This window comes from Mustela erminea, chromosome 6 (genome assembly GCF_009829155.1).
Source record: "Mustela erminea isolate mMusErm1 chromosome 6, mMusErm1.Pri, whole genome shotgun sequence".
Lineage (NCBI taxonomy): Eukaryota > Metazoa > Chordata > Mammalia > Carnivora > Mustelidae > Mustela > Mustela erminea.
Window position 1 is genome coordinate 121,888,988 of NC_045619.1, and position 27,660 is coordinate 121,916,647.

Below are 27,660 nucleotides of genomic sequence, written 5' to 3' on the forward strand. Positions count from 1 at the left end.
AAATCTTTTAAAAAATCTTATTTGTACTCTAAAATGAAGTAAAATTATTTTTTGTTGATAGAGTCTTATCCAAATTAAAAGCACACTCCTACTATCCGATAGGAGTATTCCAAGATGATAGGGTCGAAGCCTGGTCATATCTGGATTAGAAGCTTAGCAAGAATCTTACTGGAGCTCACTAAGAATCTTACTTGGGCTTTCTTTGTTTCTCTGTTTCTTTATCTGCCAATGGAGGTCGTAGTTGTACTTACCTTAGGAGAATCCAAGGAGAAATGTTAGGCATTGTTTTTTTTATTACTTCTCTCTAATACATTTTGATCCAGGCACTTAATTCTGAATTCAATTCCATTGTGTTTTCCAAATGTCAGTTTTGTTTTTTGTTTGTTGTTTGGTTTTGCTTTTGTTCCATAGGATTAACCAGTTCCTTGACCTCAGGACTCTGGATTGGACTTAACAGTCTGAGTTTCAACACTGGATGGCAGTGGAGCAGTGGCAGTCCATTCCGGTATTTGAACTGGTTACCAGGTAGGGTCTAGCTTGTCTGTGGATAAATACATCAAGATTTAATTTATCTGGATACCATAGTGATCTTCATCATCTCACATGGAGAGCTCAAAGAAAAGAATTGGGAGACTTTACCAAATATAGTCTATTTCTCACATTCCTTTGAAATCTGCCAACTAGATTTGCATGTCATAAAACCGTAAAGTTATACCTGCTTCCCGGGTTAGAGATTTGTCTGGCAGAGTTATGACACAAATCAATACAGGACTCTGTTAAAGTACACATTCTCTGAATATCCTTGATTTGCTAGCTATTATATTCAAAATCAAATTTTCAAATTCTACAATGTTCCAGTTGAAAGTGCTTATATATGAAATTTATACTTATGAGATGTATGTGTATATATACTATATAATGCTATATAGTATATTCAAAGATTGTATATGTATTTATTTACATTTACACACACACATACTGTGAACTTAAGTGAATATGAATTATTTAGGGCTGGGTAATTTCTCATTGTCTTGAGCCCTGAGATTTTTATGATTTTTCTGTCATTGTTATAAGGAGCTTAACATCATTTTCTTCTGTTGTTAATCTAATAGAGTTGGATTAAAATGGCATTTCAGACATCGATGATAATATTCCATGCTAGCATAATAATTCATTAGCACTTTTGTGCTTGAGGTGCTCTATGGAGTGTGATTCAGAACTCCCTACCCCCACATCCAATCCCACCCCATACTAATGTTGGTTTATTAGCAAAGAATATAATAATTAATGATTACTAATGTCTGCATGGGTGTGGGAAAGGATGGGTCACATTTTCATTTACTAATTCTGCTGTGAGAAAATACTGATGTAGTGTTTCTTCATATGGTCTTTCTTAAAAGCCACTGAATGGTTTTTGCATTGGGCTTAGGAAACTAAACTCTCTTCTATGTTACTAATTTATGGTATTTAAAGAAAATGGAAACTTTGAAAATAAGAAAGAAGCAAGCTAGCTAGCTAGCTAGCTAGCTCAGAATAGATGCCAAAACACAAAAGGGAAATTTTAGAGGATATATTTTGGTTTAAACTGATGTGCTTTCCTATGAAATTCCACATCCAATGCATTCCTTCAGTGCAGAGTAACAGGGCTGTCACTAGAGTCAGCTTTGTTTTCCTCTACAATATGGGAACTAAACATTACGGTAGAGGAATATAAGATGTCTTTCTCGTGGGTGAGGTTTTGATTAGTCTGCCCACTCAGTCAAATTAAATTAGAGAATGCCAGTTGGGCTTAATCAGATCATTAAATAATAATGATTTTTTTAAGGAACTAGAGTTTATTTTTTGCTGCTGAATTATTGCATGTTTGACAGGTCACTTTATTTATTATGCAATTTTGGAATAATTATTGTAATACTTAACCACTTGCATTCTAAGGGTTCAGTGAGAAAATTGGGGGGGCTAACTGCAGTGAAAATGAGGAATGAAATTAGAATATTGATGAGAAAGGAAAAGAAATGCCCTCCCTTATTAAACCAAATTCCTGAGAAATAAGAGATACAAGGTTAAATCACCTTCCGAAATAATCTGAAACTCTCTGGAGAGTTTCTTCAAACTAAAACCAGAAAACTTGTAGAATATTAGAAGCTGTTATTGCATGAAATATTTGATTAAACATTCAGTTGTGTACTTACCAAGAAATGCATCTATTAAAATACATTCACATTTAAAGTGAGGATATTTTACACAAATGCCGGAGAAGTGTGAACTAAAATCTGTATCTATGGTAGCCATTTAAAGACAACTAATTGATATATTTAAGTCCTTATCATTGGCAGTGTTTTTCACTGTGCGCTCTTCTAAAACTTACAAAAAATGTTGACAAAAGCTTTATGGAGCAGGAGATACGGTTCCCATCTAACAGGAAGGCAAAGTGAGGTCTAGGTCCAGGTTATATACATGTCAGAGGTCACAAAACAGAATCATTAACAAAAGGTGGCTCATCAACCTGTCTTCAGGTGAGAGATGGCGCTAGTTTTCAGAACACTGGTTTTAACTAGTGAAATTCCTGTATTAACTAGTGAAAAGGCATGAGAAATGTGGGCATTAATGTATCCATTGCATTCCCAAAGGTGACTTTTTTTTAAAGATTTTATTTATTTTTTTTGACAGAGAGAGAACATAAGTAGGCAGAGAGGCAGTCAGAGAGAGAAGGGGAAGCAGGCTCCCTGCTGAGCCAAGAGCCTGATGCGGGGCTCGATTTCAGGACCCTGAGATCATGACCTGAGTCGAAAGCAGGCGCCCCTCAAAGTTGACTTTATCTGGTTCTTTTATCAATTTTCAGGAAGATATGGGATGATGGGTTAGTGGTTACAAATCTTCAGTGGGCTCGGTTGAAAATCGTGAGGAAGAGTCTTGAGTTTGGGGTGGACTTTATCAGTGTTTCCTATGCCCCGTTGCTTCTCAAGCTCCCAAGCTCCCTTTCCTAGTCTTTCTCCTCTTTGCTGTCTTCCTCTGCCATCTCCTCTCTCCAGATGGATCAAGTCCTACCATGTTCAGAAATTCTCTAGTTTGCTCCTCGCTGTTAGCCTTACGTAGGTTTTTGGTAGGTATTTACAATGTTTAATATGGTTGGTTTAGAACATTGTGTGTTTTGCATTTTGTTAGTTACTTCTAGATTGATTATACATAACAAAACCCAATGTGAAGATTGTTTAGGATTATAAAGTCTAGCTTTATTGTCCATATTGTGAAATGAGTTATTTCAAAGAAGTGAACTTGTATAATCAACATTTTAGACACTAGAGCGACCCAGCGATAAGGAAAGAAATAGACACTCAACGTGTCTTTTGCACTGCAGTCAGTAAAGATTTATTGGTGAATATGAAGCCAGAGACAGAATGGGATCCAATTAAATCCCAAGGATGAAGCTGTGAGGTTTGGGGGGGCTAACTGCTTGTGCTACCATAATAATCCCACTTTGATTTTTCCTTTTCCCCAAAGGAAGTCCATCAACAGAACCTGGAAAAAGCTGTGTGTCACTAAATCCTGGGAAAAATGCTAAATGGGAAAATCTGGAATGTGTTCAGAGACTAGGCTATATTTGTAAAAAGGGCAACACAAGTTTGAATTCTTTTGTGATTCCCTCTGGTAAGTGATCTATTTGGTCTGAAGTGTAGAAGATACTTTAATTGAAAGAAGAAAATTATAGACAAGCACAACTGTATGAAATGACAGGTTTTGTTGATAATTTATGGAGTAAACTTAGTCATACGCCTCCGGAATTTCTTTTTGTTGGTTACTAGTAATGGCCACTAACATTTCCTGAGTGTGCTGTGGTGTTCAGGCTTGTACAAAGCCTTTGAAAGAACATAAATAGGAATTCCAGCCTCATAGCAGCCCTATGAGCAAGGCATTATTATTCACACATTCTCAGTGAGGAAGAGGATATTCAGAGGATATATAAAACTTGCACATGTGACAAAACAGGAATCCAAACTAGGAAATAAATATCTGCAAAGGATGTTTTTATTATATTCTGGCTATTTAAGGATTTATCTGGGCTCTCGTGCCGTAAGTTTAGCGTCTTCAGTGGAAGTCTTCACAGAAATGGGACAAAACATCCAAAAATACTAACTGAATTTTATATATTGGCTAGACTCTGGGAAAAGAAGTCAATTATGCTCTCTCTTATAATTTTATAGAAGAATTAAGTTACTAACACAAGAATGCACCCTTTTTTCAAATTGACAGAAAGCAGACAACCCACATTTTTCACTATCAGCTGTTTTTGGAGAGACACTTAATACTTTAGAGGGATGTACGTATGTATGTGTGTATTCTTCTTGAGAAATCTGACAGTATGGCATTCTTGACTTCTCTCCTTGACTTCTAAAGTTAAAAAAAATTTGACTTTAAAATATGATTGACATGGTTGGAAAATCAAAATTTATAAAGTGATAGAAAATAATACCATTTTCCTTCTACCTCTTAACCTCTAACACCTAGTTCTCATCCCTGGATAAATAACTGTTTCTGGGTGTTTATCCTTATCTGGTTAGTCTATAAATATATCAACAAATATGTTTATGATTATTTATGTCTGCTTTATACAAATGGAAGCACACAATACATATCTTCTTCACACTTTTCAGATAAAAATGTGGACATCTTTCCATATGGTACAAAAATAACTTTTTGGTTTATTTTTATGACTCACAATAGACATTAGAGAGAGACCATGTATATTTTTGACCAGTCACCCATTAATGGACCTTCAATTTTCTTCTGATTTTTTATTTTTACAAACAATCCTACAGTGAATAATTTTATACACATGTCATTTCATGTGTGTGATCATTCCCAGAAGTGGAGTTGCTAGACCAAAGAGTAGGTGTATTTGCAATTTTTAAAATATTTATTAACATATAATGTATTATTTGCCCCAGGTGTACAGGTCTGTATTTGCAATTTTAATAGAGATAGAAATGATCATGATCTCCAGTGGGTACAGACAATGGTCCTGGTTCTTGGGTTTGATGATATTATGACTGGAAACACGTGTCTGGGAGACCTAAATCATTTTGTACTTCATCTTCTCTATTCCTCCCATAGGAGAAAAAGTATAATTCTTTCTCCTTGGAAAAAGTCATACAATTCTCCTTCCGGAGACTTGGAATTACCATGTAGGGGGAGATGAGAATGCTTTTTTAAATAGTTTCTCTGGTACAGGAAGCAGAATTCTGGAACTTAGCCTTGTTACTTAACTCCCAGTTTTGGGTTCCTCATCTGTAACAGGAAATATTAATACCTGTTTTGCCTGTAAAAATGTGTTCATACTGTCAAGCATTCCATAAATTAGCCTAATTTCTCTACTATCCGCCACCTCATTTTACTTGCTAACCTTCATTTGACATGGGGTTTTGCATTTCTCTGTAGTTCCTGGATGAATCATTCTGTCTTATCTATAAATTCAAATAAATCACAGAGGAAAATCCTGTGAGAGTTAAAATTATGCAGTGCACATGACTGGTGACCCCCTGGGGCAAGTGTTCTACCTTGTACCCTGTTGGTCCCTGCAATGCTACCCTGTTTGCCATAATTCCTGGGATCCTAGAGCTACACTGTTACATGACCCCCCCAACCACAAGTGGCCAGTGAGAGCATGAAGCGGGGCTAGTTTGACCTGAAATGTGCTCTAAGTGTGTAAAATGCATATGGCCTTTCTAAGACTTCCCACACAAATGAGTAAAAATATCTCGTGACTTCTTTTTTATTGATTACATGTTGAAATGATAGTATTTGGGGTATACTGGGTTTAATAAAATAAATTATTAAAATTAAATGTGCCTGTTTCTTTTTATTTTTATTTAACACAGCTGCCAGCAAATTTAAAACCATGTATGTGATTCTTATTCGTGACTTACATCGTATCTCTGTTAGACAGTGTTGCTCCACAGGAACAAGAGATCTTTTCTGGCTGCCCCTTGGACCTCCTTTTCCTTGGCTGTCTTCATGTTTTAAGATATTTTTAAAGGTCATTGGTTCAGTTTTTGAAGGCCTCAGCACTTACTGACTTTATTTTCAGCATCCCAGGTAGCAAGATCAAAATATCCCACCAGAGGGCTCCAGAGTTATAGTAATTTTTTTTTTTTTTTAATGTAAGTAGAAGTGTAGAATATCTAAACTGTATTGAGGGGCTGGGATTTTTTAAGCATGTGCATGTTTTCTACGATGATAATGCAGTGCTTGGTCATCATGGGTGACTGTTTACTACATGACTCCTGTAAACAGAATCTGGGACTCAAACATGTGGCAGACAGTCCTGGTCTATAGGGAAAAAGGGCTTTAAGGGATTCATTAAATAACACACATTTACCATACTGAGCATATGCTAAGGTAGCATGCTGAGAACATTCACTACCAAACATGTATAAATTAACATTCATGTGGTTATAGAGTCCCTCTTTAAGCAAGGTGCATTGCTAACTTGCAGTTTGAAAGAGCATCGATAAATGGTAATGATAAGCTGTTGCATATCCAATATATTTTCTCGACCTACATTCATTACACCAGCCCTGTGCCAACCCCCATGCCAGTTCTAGGGCATACAAGGATGAATAATGTGAGTTTCTGCCCTCAAATATCTTTCCTTCCCCTTTCGCCAGCTCAATACTTTTACAGTTCATTTTTGCAACATGAAGTCACGATTTGTGAGATTTAACCCTAACTCTTAGTAGCAATAATTAGGATGTTGGCCACTATTACTCATTGAGTTAATAATAATTATTGTGGTGTTTGTAATTTATATAACATTATCTTAAATGGTTTCTAGTCCAGAAGAACACAGTGAGGATAAATAGCTTCCTGTTAGTATTGCTATCAATATTGAAACGTTTTCACACATACGGATCCTTTGGTTCCTGTCATGTGACTTGCCCAAGATCACATGACCTGTGGCAAATTCAAAAGACTTCTGAATCTAAATCCCTTCGCTCACAACAGTATCATATGCCATCTCGCAGGAGCAAGCCAGAGGCCATGCAAAGGCACAGGTGGGCAGCTCATGCTCTGGTAGTTTCTGTGGGTTTTTGGTGGCTCTTCTGCCCGCACCTAGTTTATCTTCTGTGAATATGCATGCCAAAAAAGAAAAATAAATATTACCCTTAAATGTTTACTATGAATTTTTTTGTGTATCAAATGCTAGAAAATTTTGTTGTAATTTTTAAAACACTTTTTTCTCTAGAAAGCGATGTGCCCACTAACTGTCCAAGTCAGTGGTGGCCATATGCAGGTCACTGCTATAAGATTCACAGAGAGGAGAAGAAAATCCAAAGAGATGCCTTGACTGCATGTCGGAAGGAAGGTGGCGATCTAGCCAGCATCCACAGCATCGAGGAATTTGACTTTATCATCTCCCAACTGGGATATGGTGAGAAATCTACAACAGTAATACACTTCCCTCTCTCCCCAACTCTCCATCCATCTCTGGAATTTAATCATTATCCATTTAATTACAAATGTTATGATTTAATAATTTTAATTTAATAAAATTAATGAGATTATTTACTGCATACAATAAATATTAATCATGTATAAAAAGTAAAAATTGTTTAGAAATTTAAAGAATTTTTAAAATATCTTATTTATTTATTTGAGAAAGAGAGAGAGAGAGAGCATGGGGGTGGGGGGCAGAGGGAGAGAGAGAATCCCAAACAGATTCTTCACTAAGCATGGAGCCCAGTGCGGGGCTTGATCCCAGGACTCTTGAGATCATGACCTAAGCTGAAATCATGAGTTGAACACTGAACTGACTGATCCACCCAGGCACCCCGAGATTTAAAGAATTTTTATTCAAGAGATGATTTGCCTTATTTTTCTTTTAATATGCAATCAATTGACAGTTTTAAAAATCTGATTTTTCTCTATATAATCTGCATTCAGAGCAGTCTACCTTAGATTTGTCAGTAATGCTCCAGTTATTAGAAGTAGTGGTGCGTATGTATTTTCTTTTTTAATGCCATGTTTATTCTCACCAGAAACATCTCTAAATGAACCATCTCATACTCCGGACTTTATTTTCTTTTTTAAAGAAAAGCTACCGCTGCTACAGTGTTGAGCAGTGGAAGAAACAGGATAGTTTATTGGGGTGGTTAGGTGTTGGCCTCCAACTTTTAAAGAAATGTATGCCTCAATTTTAGGTACGTAAAGATTCTAAAGAAAATGTACTGAACAAAATTTTGTAAAGGTTTCAAAAATCAGTTCTATCAAAAACAAAGCAAAGCAAAGCAAAACAAAACAAACAAACCCCAAAAACAAAACCAGGGAAAAGGAGCTAGGAACAACTCCTCTTGTAGAAGAGGCAGGTGAGGAGGAACAGAGCGCTAACTGGCAAGCAGGGGTACCTGCTGGTTAAATGATGATCATTTTCTGCTCCCCCCCCCCCCCCCCCCCCCCCCCGAGCCTGCTGACTAGCCGCAGCTGTTCATTTCCAGCCAGCAAAACAAGAGGAAATGGATGGTGGCGATGGTGGGGACGGCTTCCTGACGTTTATTGCCTGAAAATTGATAGGAGTCAGGGTGGGGGGAGGAGGGGAGAAGGAAAATACAGTTGACAAATAGACGGGAATTAGCAGCGTAGTCGCAGAGAGCAGTTGCAAAGACCCCAAAACATCAGGGCCTCTAACACTTGTGCCAAATGGGATTCTTTCTCTTCTGTGTACTTCCCTCGGTTTAATAGACCCTGATAATAGCCTGCGGCAGCCTGTAAACAATTTCTTGATATTCTCTGCTTACCCATTCTGGAGAATTCAGACCAGACGGTAATAATGTAAGCAGGACTGATGTGTCTGAATAATATCATGGCATACAAGTCACAATGCTTACAGCAGGTAATACAGTTTGCAGATGAATCACTGGAGACCAGATTAGTTAAGGGGCTGTAGTGCCAAAGTGCAAAATTTTCTTTACTTTTTATAACATGTTATAGTAATAGGAAAAGCTGGTATGTTTATTACTCTGGTTATATAAGGAAGTTGGCTGACAAAAGTAGCCTTTATTTATTTTTTATTGAAGTATAATTGACATACATTTTGTTAGTTTCAGGTAATGATTCCACAACTGTGAAGTGATCACCACAATATACCTAGCTACCAATATTGACTGTGGTCACCCTGCTGCGTATTCCATCTCCTCGACTTATTAATTTTATCACTGGAAGTTTGTACCTCTTTTTTAAAAAAAGATTTTTTTTTTTTTATTTGAGAGAGAGAGGAAAAAAAATGAGTGGGGGAGGGGCAGAGTATAAACAGACTCCCTGCTGAGTGGGGAGCCCATCACAGGGCTTAATCCCAGGACCCTGAGATTGTGACCTAACACTTAACTGACTGAGCCACCCAGGTGCCCCTGAAGTTTCTATCTCTTGTTCCCCTCACCCATCTCACCTTAACACCCCGCTCTCTCCTTTACGTCTGGCAACCACAAATCTATTCTATGTATGGGTTTTGTTTTGTCTGTTCCTTTGTTTTGCTTTTTCGATTTCACGTATAAGTGAGATCAAATGGTATCTGTCTCTGTCTGACTTAGTTCACTGAGCATCATGTCCTCAAGGTTCATCCATGTCATTGTGAATGGAAAGATTTTATTCTTTTTTATGGCTTTATAGTATCCGTGTGTGTGTGTGTACAGATTGGAATATATATGTATGCAGTATCTTCTTCATTTATTCATCCATTGATAGACACTAAGGCTGTTTCTATATCTTGGCTGTTGTAGATTATGTTGCAATGAACATTGAGGGCGCATATGTCTTTTTAGTTAGTGTTTTTTTCCTTTGGATAAATGCCCAGAAGTGGAATCACTGTATCATATGGTAGTTCTATTTTTAATTCATTGAGAAACCTCCATACTGTTTTCCAAGGTGGTGACACCAATTTATGCTCCTACCAACAGCACAGGAGGGTTCCCTTTTTTCCATGTTGCTGCCAATACTTGTTATTTCTTGTCCTTTTGATAATAATCATTCTGGCAGGTGTTAAGTAATATTTCATTGTGGTTTTGATTTGTATTTCCCTGATGATTGGTGGTTTTGAGCATCTTTTCATGTGTCTTTTAGCCATATGGATGTACTCTCTGGAAAAAATGTCTATTCAGATCCTTTGCCTATTTTTAAATCAGATTTTTTTGTTGTTGTTACTGAACTGTATGAATTCTTTACATAGTTTAGATATAAACCCTTAATGAATATACGGTTTGCAAATATCTTCTTCCATTCAGTAGGTTGTCTTTTCATTTTGTTGATGCTTTCCTTTGCTATGCAGAAGCTTTTTAGGTTGAGGTAGTCTTTTGTTTACTTTTGCTTTTGTTGCCATTGCCTTTGAGTCATATCTCAAAACATACTGCCAAGAACAATGTCAAGGAACTTACTGCTTATATTTCTTCTCAGAGTTTTATGGCTTCCAGACCTATATTTAAGTCTTTACTTTGAATTAATTTGTGTGTATGGTGTAAGGTAGTGGCCCTATTTCATTCTTTTGTCAGTGGCTTCCAGTTTTCCTAACAACATTTACTGAAGAGAGTATCCTTTCCTCATTGTATGCTTACCATCTTTGTTGTAAATTAATTGACTATATATGTGTGGGTTTGTTTCTGGGCTGTCTATTCTGCTCCACTGTTCTGTGACTGCTTTTATGCAGATACGATGCTATTTTGATTATTTGGCTTTGTCATATAGTTTGAAATCTGGGAGTGTGATACCTTCAGCTTTGTTCTTTCTCAAGATTACTTTGGCTATTTGGGGTCTTTTGTGGTTCCAGACAAATTTTAGGTTTGTTCTATTTCTGTGAAAAATGCCATTGATATTTTGATAGGGATTACATTGACTCTGTATATTGCTTTGGGTAACAGGGATGCTTTTATAATATTAATTCTCCAATCCATGAGCATGGACTATCTATCTCTTTATTTGTGTTTTCTTCAATTTCTTTCATCAAGTCTTATAATTTTCAGTATAGAGGTCTTTTACTTTCCTGGTTAAATTATTCCTACGTATTTTATTGTTTTTGATGCAATTGAAAATGGGATTGTTTTCTTAATTTCTCTTTCTTATAGTTCATTGTTAGTATATAAAAAGGAAACAGTTTTATATATTGATTTTGTATCATGCAACTTTAATTTGTTTCCTAGTTTTAGCAGTTTTTTTTGGTGGATTCTTTAGGGTTGTCTATAAAATCATGTCATTGAAAATAGTGATAATTTTATTTCTTCCTTTCTAACTTAGGTGCCTTTTATTTCTTATTTTTTCCTAAGTTCTGGCTAGGACTTCCAATATTATGTTGAGTAAAAATGGCAAAAGTGGTCATCTTTGCCTTTTTCCTATTCTTAAGGGAAAAGCTTCCAGCTTTCTACCATTGAATATGTTAGTTGTGGACTCACCATATATGACCTTTATTATGTTAAGGTACATTCTGTCTATTCCCAATTGACTGCTTTTATCATAAATAGATACTGATTTTGTCAATTACTTTTTCTGTCTCTATTGAGATGTTAATATGATTTATTTTATTTTTATTTTAGAGAGAGAGAGCAAGCGTAAATGGAGAGGGGCAGAGGGAGAGTAAGAGTTTTTTTTTTTTTAAGTTTTTATTTAAGAGAGTGAGAGAGCACAAGCAGCAGCAACAGCAGAGGGAGAGGGAGAAGCAGGCTCCCCTCTGAGTAGGGAGCCTGTTGTGGGACTCAATCCCAGGATCCTGGGATCATGAACCAAGCTGAAGGCAGATGCTTAACCAACTGAGTCACCCAGGTGTCCTGAGAGGGAGAATCTTAAGCTTGTATTGCTATGAAATTCCCTCTTGAATGTTTTTGCTGAATCACATGGATTTTGATATGTTTTTTTATATTTCATTTTTCTAAAGGTATTTTTCAATTTCTTCTTTGATTTCTTCAGTGACTTATTGGTTGTACAGTAGCATAATTTATTTATTTATTTATTTATTTAGTAGCAGACTTTAAAATTACAACTTACATTGTAATTTTTCCAGTTTTCTTTTTGTAGTTGATTTCTGATTTCGTACCACTGTGTTTGTAAAAGAAGCTTGATACGATTTCAGCCTTCTTAGATTTATTGAGACTTATTTTGTGGCCTAGGATATGACCTATCTTGGAGAATATTCCTTGTGCACTTCAGAAGAATGTATATTCAGCTGTTTTGGGATGGAATGTTCTCTACATGTAAATTACTTATCTCCATTTCCTTAAGTTTTTTTTCTGGGATTTTTGTCTTGGATTTTTTTGTTTGTTTGTTTGTTTGGAACATATTCCTCTGTTTCCTCATTTTGTCTAACTCTATGTGTTTGATTCCATGTGTCAGGTGAAACAGCTATCTCCTCAGTCTTAGAATGGTGTCCCTATGTGAGCAGTGATCCTTACCATTTAACTTTGCGGTAGTCATTAGCTATTTCTTGAATTGTTTCTCCAATTGTTTCAAACTTAATGGGGCCCAAAACATAGTCTCCCCTTACCGAAGCCCAGGACTCAAGGGGCATCCCTTGTGTAGGCTGTGTTTGGGAGAACTGTGGAGAGGTGGAGTGCTGCCTGCTGTTTGTGGGGGGCTGCAATAGTGGCCTGGGGGGTGAGGCCCTCACCTGCCTCTGGCAGGGCTTCAGCATCAGTGTGGTGGGGTAGGCACTAGCTGGTTAGATTGACAGTGCAAAAATAGTGCCCACTGGTGCCGCTATTAGCAAACTAGAGCAAGAATGCAAAAATGAAATGGTGCCCTTTTGCAGTTTTCTCTAGAGATAGTTCCAGTAGACTTTTGCTCCTCTGACTTTTTTTTTTTTTTTTTTGACAGAGAGAGAGATCACAAGTAGGCAGAGAGGGAGGCAGAGAGAGAGGGGGAAGCAGGATCTCTGCTGAGGAGAGAGTCCAATGTGGGGCTCAATCCCAGGACCCTGAGACCATGACCTGCGCCAAAGGCAGAGGCTTAACCCACTGAGCCACCCAGGTGCCCCTGGCAGAATTTTTAAGATTAGCAAATGAATCTCAATTGCATATGGTCCAGGGTCTTTCCAAACTGCTGCTTTTGCCCTGGGTCTTGGGGTGAGTGAGTCTGTATATCAGATCCTTAAGAGTAGAACCTCTATTCCCTAAGCCCTTTGGTTCTCTTGGATTTAAGCCCCATTGGTTTTCAAAACTATATATTTTGGAGACTCATCTATAATACACATCCTGATAGTTGGGGTGCCTGATGTGAGAAACAAAGCCCTCACTTGCTGGAAAGGAGGTCCACATTTATGAGACCCCTCCTGATGGTAGGTCACTACACCCTGGTAGGGTTTTTAGCCAGACTAGGTCTCTGCCTGCTACCCATCTCAGCATGGCCTTTTTATCCTTTGTTGAAGAGCAGTTGTTCAGCTAATTCTCAGGTTACTTTCAGAGGGAATTGTTCCATATATAGCTATAGATTTGTTGTAGGGTTAGTTCAGGGTCTTCTTATACAGCCATCTTGAACCACCTCTGGCAAAGATTGCTTTATAGTTCAACTTAAGAATTAATAAATTTTCACTAGGGAATATTCCCTTTTTTGATTATTGATAAAGCTTATTTATTTAAAACAATGAAAATAATGTTGCTAAAGTTAAAAAAAATTATAAAATTATTGTTTCTAAATAAAAAGCCTAGAGAAACTTTTTAGGTAGTTGAGATAGCATCTTTTAAAAATATTTTTATATTAATTATAGAAATACAGGGGAGAAATTTGGACTTACACATATAAGTTATGACTACTTCAAGTAAAACAGCTTCCCTAACTGACTCATAACAATTGAGTTAACAACTTTTTACACTCGTGTATTATATATTTTTATAGAGTCTACCTTGTGCTTAGGAATTACAAAAACTAGACAAAGGTGCACAATTTAGTGAAAAAAAATATTTATAGGGAACTCTTTTTTTTTAAAAGATTTTATTTATTTATTTGACAGACAGAGATCACAAGTAGGCAGAGAGGCAGGCCAGAGACAGAGAGAGGGAGAAGCAGGCTCCCCGCTGAGCAGAGAGTCTGATGTGGGGCTCGATCCCAGGACCCTGGGATTATGACCTGAGCCGAAGGCAGAGGCTTAACGACTGAGCCACCCAGGCACCCCATGGAACTCTTAATACTTTATTTTAATTGTGGGACCTGAGGGTTTAGGTTTTTATTAGTCTTGAACCTAAATCCTGGAAGGACATGTGAGGTCATTTTGAAGCCTGTATTTGCTGCCCCAAAGATCATGATCTGCCATATTAAGTGAAAGGAAAGGGGGATCATCCTGGCAATGTCATTCCTGCCTCATGGCACTGGAAACATCTGTTGGGGCTGGCAATGAGCCAGTCAGGGACTTCTCCAAAAGCAAAGTTAAGTGACAACTTTTAGGAGGAAGAGATGAAACCATTTAGGGAAATTCCTATATAGTGTGGCATTTTCCTCATTTTCTACTACAACATCATCTTTATAATCCTTTGACAAGTAGTTTTATTTTTACCATTTAAAGAACATAAATCAGTCATTCATGATGAAATTTCCAATAGTACAAATTAAATAGATATTGAATTGTGTATTCTTTCATTTTTTGAATTTGCAAATATTTATGTTTCTAGCTATGAAAACTTAGGCTTTAAATTTTGTCCTATTAGTTATAATACTTAGAATTTTTAGAATTCTAACTTCAGGTAAGGTCAGTAATCTTCATAGAATAAAACAAATGATCACACTTTATATCTGTACCTGGTTGTTTTTGTTTTAACTTTTATTTGTTATTTGAGTTTTTCTGCTATTTTCTGGTGAAAAGGGTTACAGATTCATTTATATTTATATACTAATAAGTAAGTCCCAAATGTCAGGAGAGACAGCTCAAACCCTCAGTTTATGTATGTTTTCACTCCTATTATAGATATTGAGCTTTTTTGTGTGAGTTTTTTAAAATTTTATTTTGTTTTTTTCAGTAGTCCAAGCAGATATTGAGTTTTAACAGAAACACCTAGAATGTTGTTAATCACAACACAGTAATAAAATAGAAGTGGCGTTTAATAATACTTTAAAACATTCATGAGATTTAATAATAGTCAAATAGAGTAATAGATAAGTTAGCTATCACATTTCTAACACTGTGAGTGCAGTTGTTATGGAAAGTTATTTATAACAAAAAAGGAGCTTCACAAGATAGGGGATAATGAAGGACCAACTTCAGACTCATTTTACCAACTGCCAGGAGATATATTATACCCCCAAAATAAAAGAATAAAGTTGCATTCACAATGTAAATAGTACGTTGTGCAATTAAACTAATTTTGACAACGTAAAATGTAGCTGACGTCTCAGATTAACACTCAAGAGGATGGTCTTTTATCCGTTATAATATTAAGGGAGTAGAACTTTTGTTAATAAAGCAGGGGACCTTCCTTTCCTGATAACCTCCCGATTTTTGGAAAGAAAACATATGTACATTACTTTTGTGTCTTTCTTCCTGTTTAGAGCCAAATGATGAGTTATGGATTGGCTTAAATGACATCAAGATTCAAATGTATTTTGAGTGGAGTGATGGGACCCCTGTCACATTTACTAAATGGCTCCGTGGGGAACCGAGCCATGAAAACAATAGGCAGGAAGACTGCGTTGTAATGAAAGGCAAGGTAAGGCAACTCTATTTGCTGATATCTAGCAAAAGCCAGAGGGTATTTTTCTTCCTGCCTCACTCACTACACATCATCATTTAGATTGGTATTAGTCTAGGTGATCTATCTATATTTCAGTTGTTTAGCAAAGTCAAATTTTCAAGAGGACAACTAGAAAATCAACAGAGAGAAACTTTCAGTTCAAGGACAAAATTAACCAGTGACCCGTATTCATACTGTTCTTTTGCTGAGTTCTAAAGGGCAATACAAAGAGCTTGACTGAGCAAACGAGAGCTTTGGTTCTGTTTTGACTGGTTTCTCTGAGTTGATGTACTTAGGTCTGTTATGGGTTCCACAATCTGCACTCTGTATTTGGAGGGTTACCTATGTTATTTTAGGATACATGGAGATGTCACATATGAAAAAATTGTGTCTATGTCCTATACATGACTTTAGTGACGGAAGAATATCATCAAATTATCTTTCGCTAATGGGTAATGAACATGGTGGTTGAGAGGCTGGGTTTTGATGCATGGCTTATTTTCGCATTTATAAGATGGGCATAATAACTGTACCCAGCTTAATGGTATGGATATAAGGATGGAATGGGTTAATGCATATAACAAGCACAATGACTGACCCAAACCTAATGTTCACTAGTTATAAGCTTCTGTTTCGTCATGGGATTGTTTTCATTGTGATTAACTGAAAGCTTAAGAAAAAAGTAAGTGTTAACTATTGAAAGGGTAGGCCGAAGTGTGACGGAAACCAGAAAGCATCATTCTTGAGAAGAACTGAAGGACAATATGGCCGAAAGCCCAGAGTTAGAGGTGGAAGGGTAGGTAAGAACACTAACAACTGCTGAGGTGGAAAAAATATGCCTTTGTCCAGGAGTGGCAAGACCAATTTTTCAATTTAGAAATATTACTCTGGCTGAAGGTTGAGTACCAGATGGCAGTGGGTTGTTACTGAGTGAGAAATGAGGAATCAGAGGCAGACAATACAGAAAACATTTTTCAAGGTGGTTAGTAGTTTTGTGAGGGAGAAGAAAGGCCATTTTGACGTGAGGTCTCTAAGGAAGGGGGAGTAGGTGCCATCTGAAGCAGAGTGGGAGGTAGAGCCTTAGACCCAAGAGGACACTCATTAATATGAACTGGAAAAGGGTGGAGAGATGACTGGTTTCAGGTGTGTTTTCGAGTTTGGTGTGTTGGGTGAGGGAATTTTCTGGATGACTTTCTCTCTACTTGGTTAACTTGAAAACAGTCGACAGCAAAGGCTGCATGTAAACCTTCTTTTGGCACCATCACTTAAAGGCTGACAAGCATTTTTAGTTTCTCTCTAGATTCTTCTACACAGTAGCAGGGATAGTTAAAATATAAAAACATATTGGGGAGCTTCAATCTCTTTCACATCTTTGTAGCCAGAACCAAATTTGCTGTTGACTTATAAAATGTCAATTTACCTTTCCTTTCAGAGATGCCATTTTTCTCTTAACAATCTTTGTTTTTCTTTCCTGAGGCCCAATTACAAGAAAACTGCCTCAGAGTCAAATATCTGATAATCACTATTTTTTTTTTCTCTCTCTTTGCTTTCCACAGGATGGGTACTGGGCAGATCGGGCCTGTGAGCGGCCTCTTAACTACATCTGTAAGATGAAATCTCAAACCCAGCCCTCGGGAACAGTGGAAGTAGAACAAGGCTGCCAGAAAGTGAGTATAGAGCATGGACGATAAGTTCAGACCCGAAAATATTATGTGATCTCTTGGCTTTATTTTTTGGCGGTGTCATAGGTAGCCAAGTGTTCCAGCTGTTTAGATGTTCAACAGGTTCTTGTTAGGGTTTGGTATCACTGTTCTTCCTGAAGGCCTCTTCGGGTGTTCTCTGCAGTTACCGTGGCTGCATGTGGTCAGCAGCAACTTTCAGAATGCCATGGAAATTCTCCTACCCCAATGGGGGAACAAGAACAGAGAATAAAACCACATGCCCATGGAGCCTGGTAAGGGTAACAAGATTCAGGTCATGGAAAAGTGGTAGAAACATATCCAGTAGATAACTGTTAAGTTTCAGATAGCAAACTATCCTGTCATTTTCTCCATTTATAAGGATGGCCTCCATTGAGGATGCTGCTTCTGGTGGGGATTCCTCCCAGAAGATCCCTTCAGCGGGAGGCAGTTGTGACTAGCTGGTGGTAGCTGGTGGTAACCATGGAGTAAACCACGCCAGCCAACTAAGTGTGTGTCATCCTTGCCTATACCTCAGTTTGTCGCCACTCCCTGCATCTCTTTTAATACTCTGAGATTGAAGTAAAGGGTCTCTGTGAAACAATTTCTAACAGCAGAAAGAAACTCCAAAATACAGGGTGTATGTTTATCATTTTCCTGTTTAACTGCTGAGTTGCTTGTCTTCCTCTTTTTTCCTTTCTCACTTCTCTTGGGTAAAAATAAAATAGAAACTAAACCTCTTTCCAAGCTCGTCGTGTTGTGATCAGATCATCTTGTCACAAACACCAGAAGGCTGAGAGTTCATGAAACATAATTTAGGACTGTCCAAATAAATCATCAAGAAACATGGAGCAGACACAAAATCAGAGACCATTAATGATATAGAGGATCTTTGTGATAATTTCAATCCCTCCTTTAATTTTTATGTTCTGGAAATTCAGCCCAGAGAGGCTATGACTGTCTTGGAATGACAGAAACAAGACTAGAACCCTGGCCTCCTGACCCCATGTCTCACACTGAGACTACTGGGTTCACTGCCAGTGTGTTTACTTTTGCTTTGTCTAATCATATGGATATATGGGAGAGTGTGTATTATTGTAATTTTCTATAAATAAGAAATAATATTTAAATGTGATTACTTCTATACAATGGATCAAAGTTTGTATACATATAACAGTTATATAGATAATAAAAGTTATATATATATATATATAATATGGTCTAGTAATTGTCATATCTATAATGTCTGATAAAATCCACTTTAATCATAGGGTGGTAGTAACATAAATAAGATAATATCCATAACTGTTTGTTGAGTGTATTTATTATGCTGCCAATGATCTTAAAGGATAAACATTATGTTCCTAAGTAGACAGGAGAGGAAACTGAAGCTCAGAGACATTAAATAATTTGGTCAGTTTAAAAATACCTCCTGTGGCTCAGAGGGCTGGGAGGACTCGAACATCGAACAACAACAAAAAAATCCATTCACTAGCAAAGAAAGATACGACTGTTTCTTTTGGTTTTTTGTGAGTTTTGTTTGTTTGTTTGTTTGATTTTGTTTTTTTCCTGTCTGGGAATAGACACTTGGTGGTGTGGGGACATTTTTGAGAATTCAAAACCACAGGTATATTATACAGATGTAGAATTCAGTTTTCAATTCATTGCTACCTTTGTGGGCAATCTGGGGCAAAGTGGTCCTGAGTCTCTGAGATTCCAGGATGTCTGACAGATACAAATGTTAAGCAGTTTTACATAGAAGTTTTCTTTACCCAGCTGACGAGTAATCCCCTGGATGAGTTTAAAATCTTGAAGTTATAGAATCTACTACCAGGATTAATGAATGTGACATTCAAACGAATGTGTTTTTAAATACTTACAGAAATGGAATGTGAGCGTGGAACCCTGGACCAACCAAGTTGTCTTATCAAGTACTTCATTATGATTCACTTCCAAATATTTTTTATTTCCGTTAAGATTTCTTTGATTCTTGAATTTAGAAGTGTGTGTGTGTGTGTGTGTGTGTGTGTGTGTGTGTTGATATTGGGTAGGGGTTTTGGTGGTAGTGATGGGAATTTTGTTTTTTAGTTTTTAAATAATTAGAAACTATTGATTTTAATTTCACTGTATTGTGATCATTAGTTGTGGTTATTGTTACTTGTTGAGGCTTTCTTCATGGTCTAATTCATAGTTTTGGTAAATTTTCAGTGGGGTTGAGCAGAATGACTTTTTTGGTAATTTTATTTTTAATTATTTTTATTTTTTAAATAAACATATAATGTATTATTAGCCCCAGGGGTACAGGTCTGTGAATCGCCAGGTTTATACACTTCACAGCACTCACCATAGCACATACCCTCCCTAATGTCCATAACCCCACCCCCCTTCTCCCAACCCCCCTCCCCCCAGCAACCCTCAGTTTGTTTTGTGAGATTAAGAGTCTCTTATGGTTTGTCTTGCGCCCAATCCCATCTTATTTCATTTATTCTTTTCCTACCCTCCAAACCCCCAACCTTGCATCTCCACTTCCTCATATCAAGGAGATCATAAGATAATTGTCTTTCTCCGATTGACTTATTTCGCTAGGCATAATACCCTCTAGTTCCATCCACGTCATCACAAATGGCAAGATTTCATTTCTTTTGATGGCTGCATAGTATTCCATTGTGAATATATACCACCTCTTCTTTATCCATTCATCTGTTGATCGACATCTAGGTTCTTTCCATAGTTTGGCTATTGTGGACATTGCTGCTATAAACATTTGGGTGCACGTGCCCCTTTGGATCACTATGTTTGTATCTTTGGGGTAAATACCCAGTAGTGCAATTGCTGGGTCGCAGGGTAGCTCTATTTTCAACTTTTTGAGGAACCTTCATGCTGTTTTCCAGAGTGGTTACACCAGCTTGCATTCCCACCAACAGTGTAGGAGGGTTCCCCTTTCTCCACATCCTCGCCAGTATCTGTCATTTCCTGACTTGTTAATTTTAGCCATTCTCACTGGTGTGAGGTAGTATCTCATTGTGGTTTTGATTTGTAAAACAGAATGACCTTTGATTGTTCAGTTCGGGGTCTATATATGTTAACTAGAAAAAAACTTAACAATTTATATTATTCAGATGTTCTATATTCTTAATATTCCTAATATTTTGTCTGCTCAAAAAATATTCTTGCACTTCTGTCATCTTTTGTTTTATATACTTTGATCTGTGTTATATATACTTTGTATATACACTGTGTTATATATACTTTGATCTTTGCTTTATTATACTTTGATCTGATGTATCTTATTGATACATAGGTCCTTTAATTATGTAATTATTTTCCTTATTCATAATGCTTTTTTTTAACCATAAGGTCAACTTTAAATAATATCAGTATTGTCACAGAAGCTATATTTGCTTGGTATTTCCCTAGAATCTCTTTTTCCAACTAATTGTTTTTAATCATTCTATATCATGGAATGGTTCTTATAAATATGTATCTGCATTTTTACTTTTTATCTAATTTGAAGAACCCTGGCTTTTTATTGGCAAACACAAGTTTAGTTTTTTTGTTTTTTTGTTTTTTGTTTTTTTCCTCATACTGATATATTTGCCTTTGTTTCTACCATCTTACTCTGAGCTCTATTTTATTTACTATTCTGATTTCTTTTCTCTCTTGTTTGTCCTTTCCTTCATTCCACTTGTCCTATTAAATGTTTTGTATTATTTTTAAGATTTTATTTATTTATTTGAGAGAGAATGAGTGAGAGAGAGCACGAGAGAGGAGAAGGTCAGAGGGAGAAGCAGACTCCCCAAGGAGCTGGGAGCCTGATGTGGGACTCGATCCTGGAAGTCCAGGATCATGACCTGAGCTGCTCAACCAACTGAGCCACCCAGGTGCCCCTATTGAATGTTTTGATCCCATTTTCCTCCTCTACAGGTTTTGGAATAATACATTTCACTTTTTTAAATGGTTAAACTTAGGTTTTTTTTTTTTTTTTTTTTTTAAGATTTTATTTACTTATTTGAGAGAGAGAGAGTATGAGCAGTGGGGAGAGGTAGAGGGAAAAGCAGATTCCCCGCCGAGCAGAGAGCCTGATACAGGGCTTGATCCCTGGGACCCTGGGATCATGACCTGAGCTGAAAGCAGATGGTTCACCAACTTGAGCGCCCCAGGCATCCTAACCTTAGGTATTTAATATACATTTCTGACTTGAAGTTAAGCAGTATCTCTTCTGCTTCCTAAACAAAATGAAGTTCATTATTCCACTTAAATATGATTTTTTTTTAACTTTTAGAAATGTTAAACTCACAAGGAACTGAAAAAGAAAGTACAGAGAATTCCCCCATGCCATCTACTTTCTTCCCTCCAGTGAGAGCTTCTTATGTAGCAAGAGTGCAAACAGCTAGGTAACTGACATGGATACAGAATAATAACTAAACTACACATCATGTTAATTTCCCATTCCTTAACTTCCCACCTGTAATTAGTTATCTTTGCTATTTATACATTTAGACCTGTTCACTAAGGCATTTATTGGTTTCTTTGTTCAGTGTGACTTTCAGCCCATTTATTCCTCCTGACTTAAAATTCCTTCTTGCCAAAGTAAATCTTTTTGTGATCTTTTCCACTGGTGATATGGGAGTGGAAAACTCCCATCTTTATCTGAAAATGTCTTGTTCCATCATCACCTTGTGTAATAATTTTAGGTAGCCTGCTTTAAAATGCTCAGTTGAGGGGCGCCTGGGTGGCTCAGTGGGTTAATGCCTCTGCCTTCAGCTCAGGTCATGATCTCAGGGTCCTGGGATGGAGTCCCACATCGGGCTCTCTGCTCAGCAGGGAGCCTGCTTCCCCCTCTCTCTCTCTGCCTGCCTCTCTGCTTCCTTGTGATTTGTCTGTCAAATAAATAAATAAAATCTTTAAAATGCTCAGTTGACAGCCATTTTCAGACCATGCTGTGTATATAACGTTTCATTTTCTCCTAGCCTTTATTTTGCCATTGGAATTCCTGTTATTAGGATAATTCTTCTTTTTTAAAAAGTGGGTCCTCTGTATTTTCTCTCTGATTGATTTTAAAATCTACTCATTGGCTTTGTCATTCTGCTAGCTTTTAGCACAGTATGTTGAGATTTGGATTAATTTTCTTTTGTTTGGTACTCAGTGTTCTTCAGTTTTAGAATTTGTCTCTTTTAATTCTTGAAAATTATCAGTCAGTAATTTTATTTGGTGATTCTGAAACTTTTCTTAGGTTGATTTTCAACCTTTTCATTCTATTTTTTGTGTTCTCTCTCTGTTTTTTAAAATCTCCTTCATACATTCATCTCTCTGCTACATTCATTCATATGACGAATCTTTCTGAAACCACATTTTCTATATTTAATAAGGCCATTGAATTTTAAACTTTATAGATTTCTTTTCTGGAAATTCTATTTTTTGTGTGTTCAGGTCCTCTTGTTCTTTGTTCATAGCATTTTGATCTTTAGTTATTGATTCTCCTTTTGTCTTCTTTTGTTAAATCATCTGAGACATTTTTTTAAAAAGATTTTATTCATTTACGAGAGAGAGAGAGAGCGTGCACAAGTAGGGTGGAGGGGCAGAGGAAGAGGGAGAAGCAAACTCCCCACCCCACAGAGAGCCCAACATGGGGCTCGATTCCCAGGACCCTGAGATCACAATCCAGACTGAAGGCAGAAGCTTAACTGACTGAGCCACCCAGGCACTCCTGAAACATGCTTATTTTTTTTATTTTTTTTTCCAGATTGTTTTATTATGTTACATTTCTGACTTTCCCATAAAATGAACCTCAGGTGATTTGTAAATTTTGACTATGATTAGTCCCAATCCCATATCCACCCTAAGCCTCAAAATTTGTCACATTTTTTTTTTTTTTTTTTTTTTTTTTTTTAGATTTTATTTATTTATTTGACACACAGAGAGAGATCACAAGTAGGCAGACCAGCAGGCGGGGGCTGGGGGTGTAGGAGTGGGAAGCAGACTCCCTGCTGAGCAGAGAGCCCGACGTGGGGCTTGATCCCAGGACCCTGAGATCATGACCCAAGCCAAAGGCAGAAACTTAATCCACTGAGCCACCCAGGCACCCTTCAAAAGTCATAGTCTTACATGACCTGTGTTGTGGAAATATTTCTATTGTGTGGTTCTGCATTTTACTTTTCTGAGTGTCTAGGAATTTCTCCTTTTTTAGACCAAGATTTATTTTATGTTTTTGGCTGTGGAGTCTAATACAACGTGAATAGTGTCAAGTTGGGACCAGCACCCATCTCTGGCACAGAATCAGTATTTATTTTTAACAGAATGATTTCTTATTTCCCTGCACCTAGAACCCCAAGCGGATGACAAGAATCTACTATTGCCTGGTTTTGTGAATAGAGTTTTCTCACTTTCTTTTCCCAGAGGGACTTTCCCTAGTGGGTATCGTCTTTTTTTTTTTAAAAGATTTATTTATTTGAGAGAGAGAGACAGAGAGAGGGCATGAGTAGGGGGAGGGGCAGAGAAAGAGAGAGAGGATCCTGAAGCAGACTCCTCAGTGAGCCTGGAGCCTCATGTGGGGCTCAATCCCAGGACCCTGAGATCATGAATCATAAAATCAGGAGTCAGCCAATAATCTGACTGAGCCACTCAGGTGCCCCAGTGGGGATCATCTTTATGTAAGGACTTCAGCCCCACTTCCCTGCCTCAGGTAGACTGCTGGCCAAATACCCTCATTTATATGGACATTAGAACCCTTTCCTCTAAAGTCTAGTACCCTAGTCTTGGTCTGGTACATGACAGGACAATGACAGTCTTGACTTGAGCATTTCCCATTCTAGCGTTTTAGTTTTCTCTATGTTTTCGGTACCTGAAGTTTATATCAAGTATGGATTTTGTTTTTATTTAGCATTTCTGTGTATTTGAAGTATGGGAGAGGAACCATGCCGCATCATGTTGCCAGAAGTTTGCTAAGTATTCTCCCAGGACCAGATCACTCAGCTTTATGGTCACTATCTCCTTTTGGCTTCAGTAGACCACTACTGGTGGTAGTGGTTAGCTACTCAGCAAACGATTTCCTGTGGCTCGCTATTCTAATATAGAAATCTTAGCCATTCTGTTTAGGTTCCTCGGTATGCATTTCACAAGTCACTTTTACTGGAAGATGTATCAGGAGGGGAGAGAATGAATACCCTGACCCCAGTTTTGTGTCATAAGAGGAACAATGTACTACTGTTTTCTTTATTCATATAAATATTTTTCATTGCATTTCAAATTTTCCGTATTTGTGTTCTCTACATACTTCTGTCATTTATCAATTTATGTTTCATGATAGAGCAATTATTAAAATAATATTATTTAATTAATATCCCTGATTATCTTCTTGATAACATTAATAGGGCTGGAAAAGACATGGCTTCTACTGCTATATGATTGGACACACACTTTCAACATTTATGGAAGCAAACCAAACCTGTATAAATGAGAAGGCTTATTTAACAACTGTTGAAGACAGGTATGCAACCACTTTAATTTTATTTGAATGTAGGTCAAATAATGAAATTTTTTCAGAGAAGCCTAAATATCAACATGCTCTAAATTTCTGTAAATTTCTCTAAATTCTATAAATTGACACACTGTAAATTTTTGTTCATCTTGAAGTATGGCTTGCAAAAGTAGGAGCACTAAAAATCATATCCTTATTTGGATTCTTCATTGTAAGCACTATAAAATATTTTGCTGCTTCTAGAACTATAAAGCAATATTCAAAACAGTTTATTAGTATTCTGGCAAATATAGTTTGTGGATCTTTTTTCTGACCTAATATGGATCAATTTTTTCAAGCAGGGAAACTAAGTAAAATTTATTAGTTAAAAAAAGTTACTTTTTATCTTTACCATTATCTCTACCTAAAAAGCTAGTAGAGAGATTTACTGAATATTTTATTATTCCTTTACATTCTTCTGTTTTTGTTGCTTTCTTTTGTTACATTCTTATTTTTGTTGCTTGTTTTTTTTGTTTGTTTGTTTGTTTGTTTGTTTGCTTTTGTGTGTGTGTGTGCATTGCTAGGTTTACTAGACTGATAGGTCAGAAAAATCAAATTCACATAGACGTAGAACATTTTATATAATTTTTACTTCTAGAGTCCCAGCCATCTTTAAGGTTTTAGTTTTTATCTATTTTTCCTTTAATCTTTTCAAAGCACTGGATTAGGCACAGAAGATACTTAAATTCTAAAATGTGCAGTTGACTTGTAATAAAAAGGGAAAAATGTATCTAGTTTAAATACAAAAAATTATGTCCATTGGCCTTTCAGGACACACCCAATAAAATATAGAGAATACTATTGATATGAAAAAATCCTTTGATAAAACCAAAAAAAGAAAGATATCATAGAATTTGTATAGTCTCGGTAAAAGTGCTTGTAGTTCAACCATATCCTTTTTCACATATGATTTAATGTCTAATATTTGTAGCAAACTCCTATAATGCTAATGCGTGAAAATCTGAATGTAGATACTTTTTATCTTATGACAAGGTGAACTTTACCACTGTAAGTACTATGGGAACATATTCTGAGCTTCCCTGTAGTGGATCTTTTGATTTATTGGAGCAGAGTTTTGTTTTCTATGATATTTCTATTCAGGAGCTCACAAATTGTGGTCAAATTTGGTTTCTAGACATTTGAGAAGTACTGAGTTTAGGACTTTTAAATTTTTTTGTTTGTTCAATTTAGGGAATGAAATTACTCAGATTAAGATCGTACAAATGTTCTGTTATGGTAACCTCTCCATTTCCCTCTCTACTCTCTCTGAAGTCAATCCACCTCTCTTTGTTCCTGGAAACTTTGAGTCTCATTTTTATTTTGCTCCAAAGAAAGATTATTGCCTACATTGCTGCCTTATTGTGTAATGTTTGTCTGTGAAGACAAACTTTGGTCACTTTACTAACCAAATTGTGTCATTACCAGATTATGCCAATATGTGGATGAGAGCCAAAAGGAGAGAAAATGTGGGACTTTCTGACTCTGCTCCCAGTTCTTTCTAGAGTTTGAATCTCTGCTTCTCTGTTTTTCTCAGTTTTCTCTCTGTTTCAGACCTAAGATGAGAATAAAATTGTGGGGGACAGCCAACAGATTTTTCCATCTGTATCCTCCTTGATAACGTTATGACCTCACAGTTTTCTTAACCAAGAATTGTATAGAACATTTAAATATTTGGAAATTGGACTAAGTTTTTAAACAATGTATTTTGAAATGCTGTAGTCTTCTCCTTTGCTTTTTCAGAATTCTCTTATAATTTGAGGAGGGGCAGAGGGGCTGGTGAGGAATAGAGAGGAATTGTTTGAGTATATTTGAATGATTTTATTTACTTAGCTCTCTTATATTTCCCCCTCATTTCCTTAGTAGAAATTTGCATAATTTAAATGACCTATCCCTAAGACACAAGATGTTTGGATTACCAACTAAACCATAACCTAAACATAAAACTGAGTTACATTTCATGTGGCTAATTGGAAAAATTCACATTTCTAAAATGTAGTTAATTTTTTTTTTCTTAAGATATGAACAAGCCTTTCTGACCAGTTTTGTTGGATTGAGGCCTGAAAGGTATTTTTGGACAGGACTTTCAGATGTGCAAAACAAAGGGACCTTTCAATGGACCATTGAGGAAAAGGTTCAGTTCACCCATTGGAATTCAGATATGCCAGGTATGTGAATTGCTTGGGGCTGAGGTTTTCATTCACCCTACCAGTCCATTATCTTTCCATGTACCTTTCCAGACAGACTGTATATATTAATTATGTTCTCAGCATTTTGTACTTCACTTTCTTTTTTTTTTAAATTTTCTAATTAGTTCACATTGGTCTAAGAAAATAAGGAAGATAAAACTACTCATTGTCTGCTACTACTCTGAAAAATATTTAGGAAATTCTAAATGGCCACAGATGTTCTAAATGGCTAATTTATTCCTGTACCCTTGAAACTATATGAAAGGGATTTGAAACTTTTGAGTGCAACGATGAATAGAACCATCACTGGTCTTTGGTGGCAGGGCAAAGAACCATGTTTGCGTGGAATGTATTATTTCATGGTCTTGTGTGCACTGCCTCGCTTAGCCTTTTATATGTCCGGATCTTATTTTATCTTTTTAAAGAAATCTTCCAGGTAAGTTGAAAGATCTTCATTTTAAAAATGTGGAAACTAGAACTCAGAAAACATATGTGAGTAGAAATATTCTAGGCGTGGGCTTAGACTAGCCTGTGTGATTCCCAAATCTGTGTCACTTGGTGTGAACACCGCCATGCCTCTCCATCAGTTTGGA

General features: G+C 36.8%; 1 protein-coding gene across 1 annotated transcript in view; it reads left to right on the forward strand.

The window, feature by feature from the left end:
* The window catches only part of MRC1 (mannose receptor C-type 1), a 105,167-nt gene that overhangs the window by 28,146 nt on the left and 49,361 nt on the right, over positions 1 to 27,660 (forward strand). Inside the window, exons 5-11 of the mRNA XM_032349534.1 lie at positions 412 to 525; positions 3,502 to 3,648; positions 7,244 to 7,429; positions 15,505 to 15,662; positions 17,243 to 17,353; positions 24,736 to 24,851; positions 26,898 to 27,046. Coding sequence (XP_032205425.1) covers positions 412 to 525; positions 3,502 to 3,648; positions 7,244 to 7,429; positions 15,505 to 15,662; positions 17,243 to 17,353; positions 24,736 to 24,851; positions 26,898 to 27,046 — 981 coding nt within the window. The remainder of the gene's footprint in view (positions 1 to 411; positions 526 to 3,501; positions 3,649 to 7,243; positions 7,430 to 15,504; positions 15,663 to 17,242; positions 17,354 to 24,735; positions 24,852 to 26,897; positions 27,047 to 27,660) is intronic.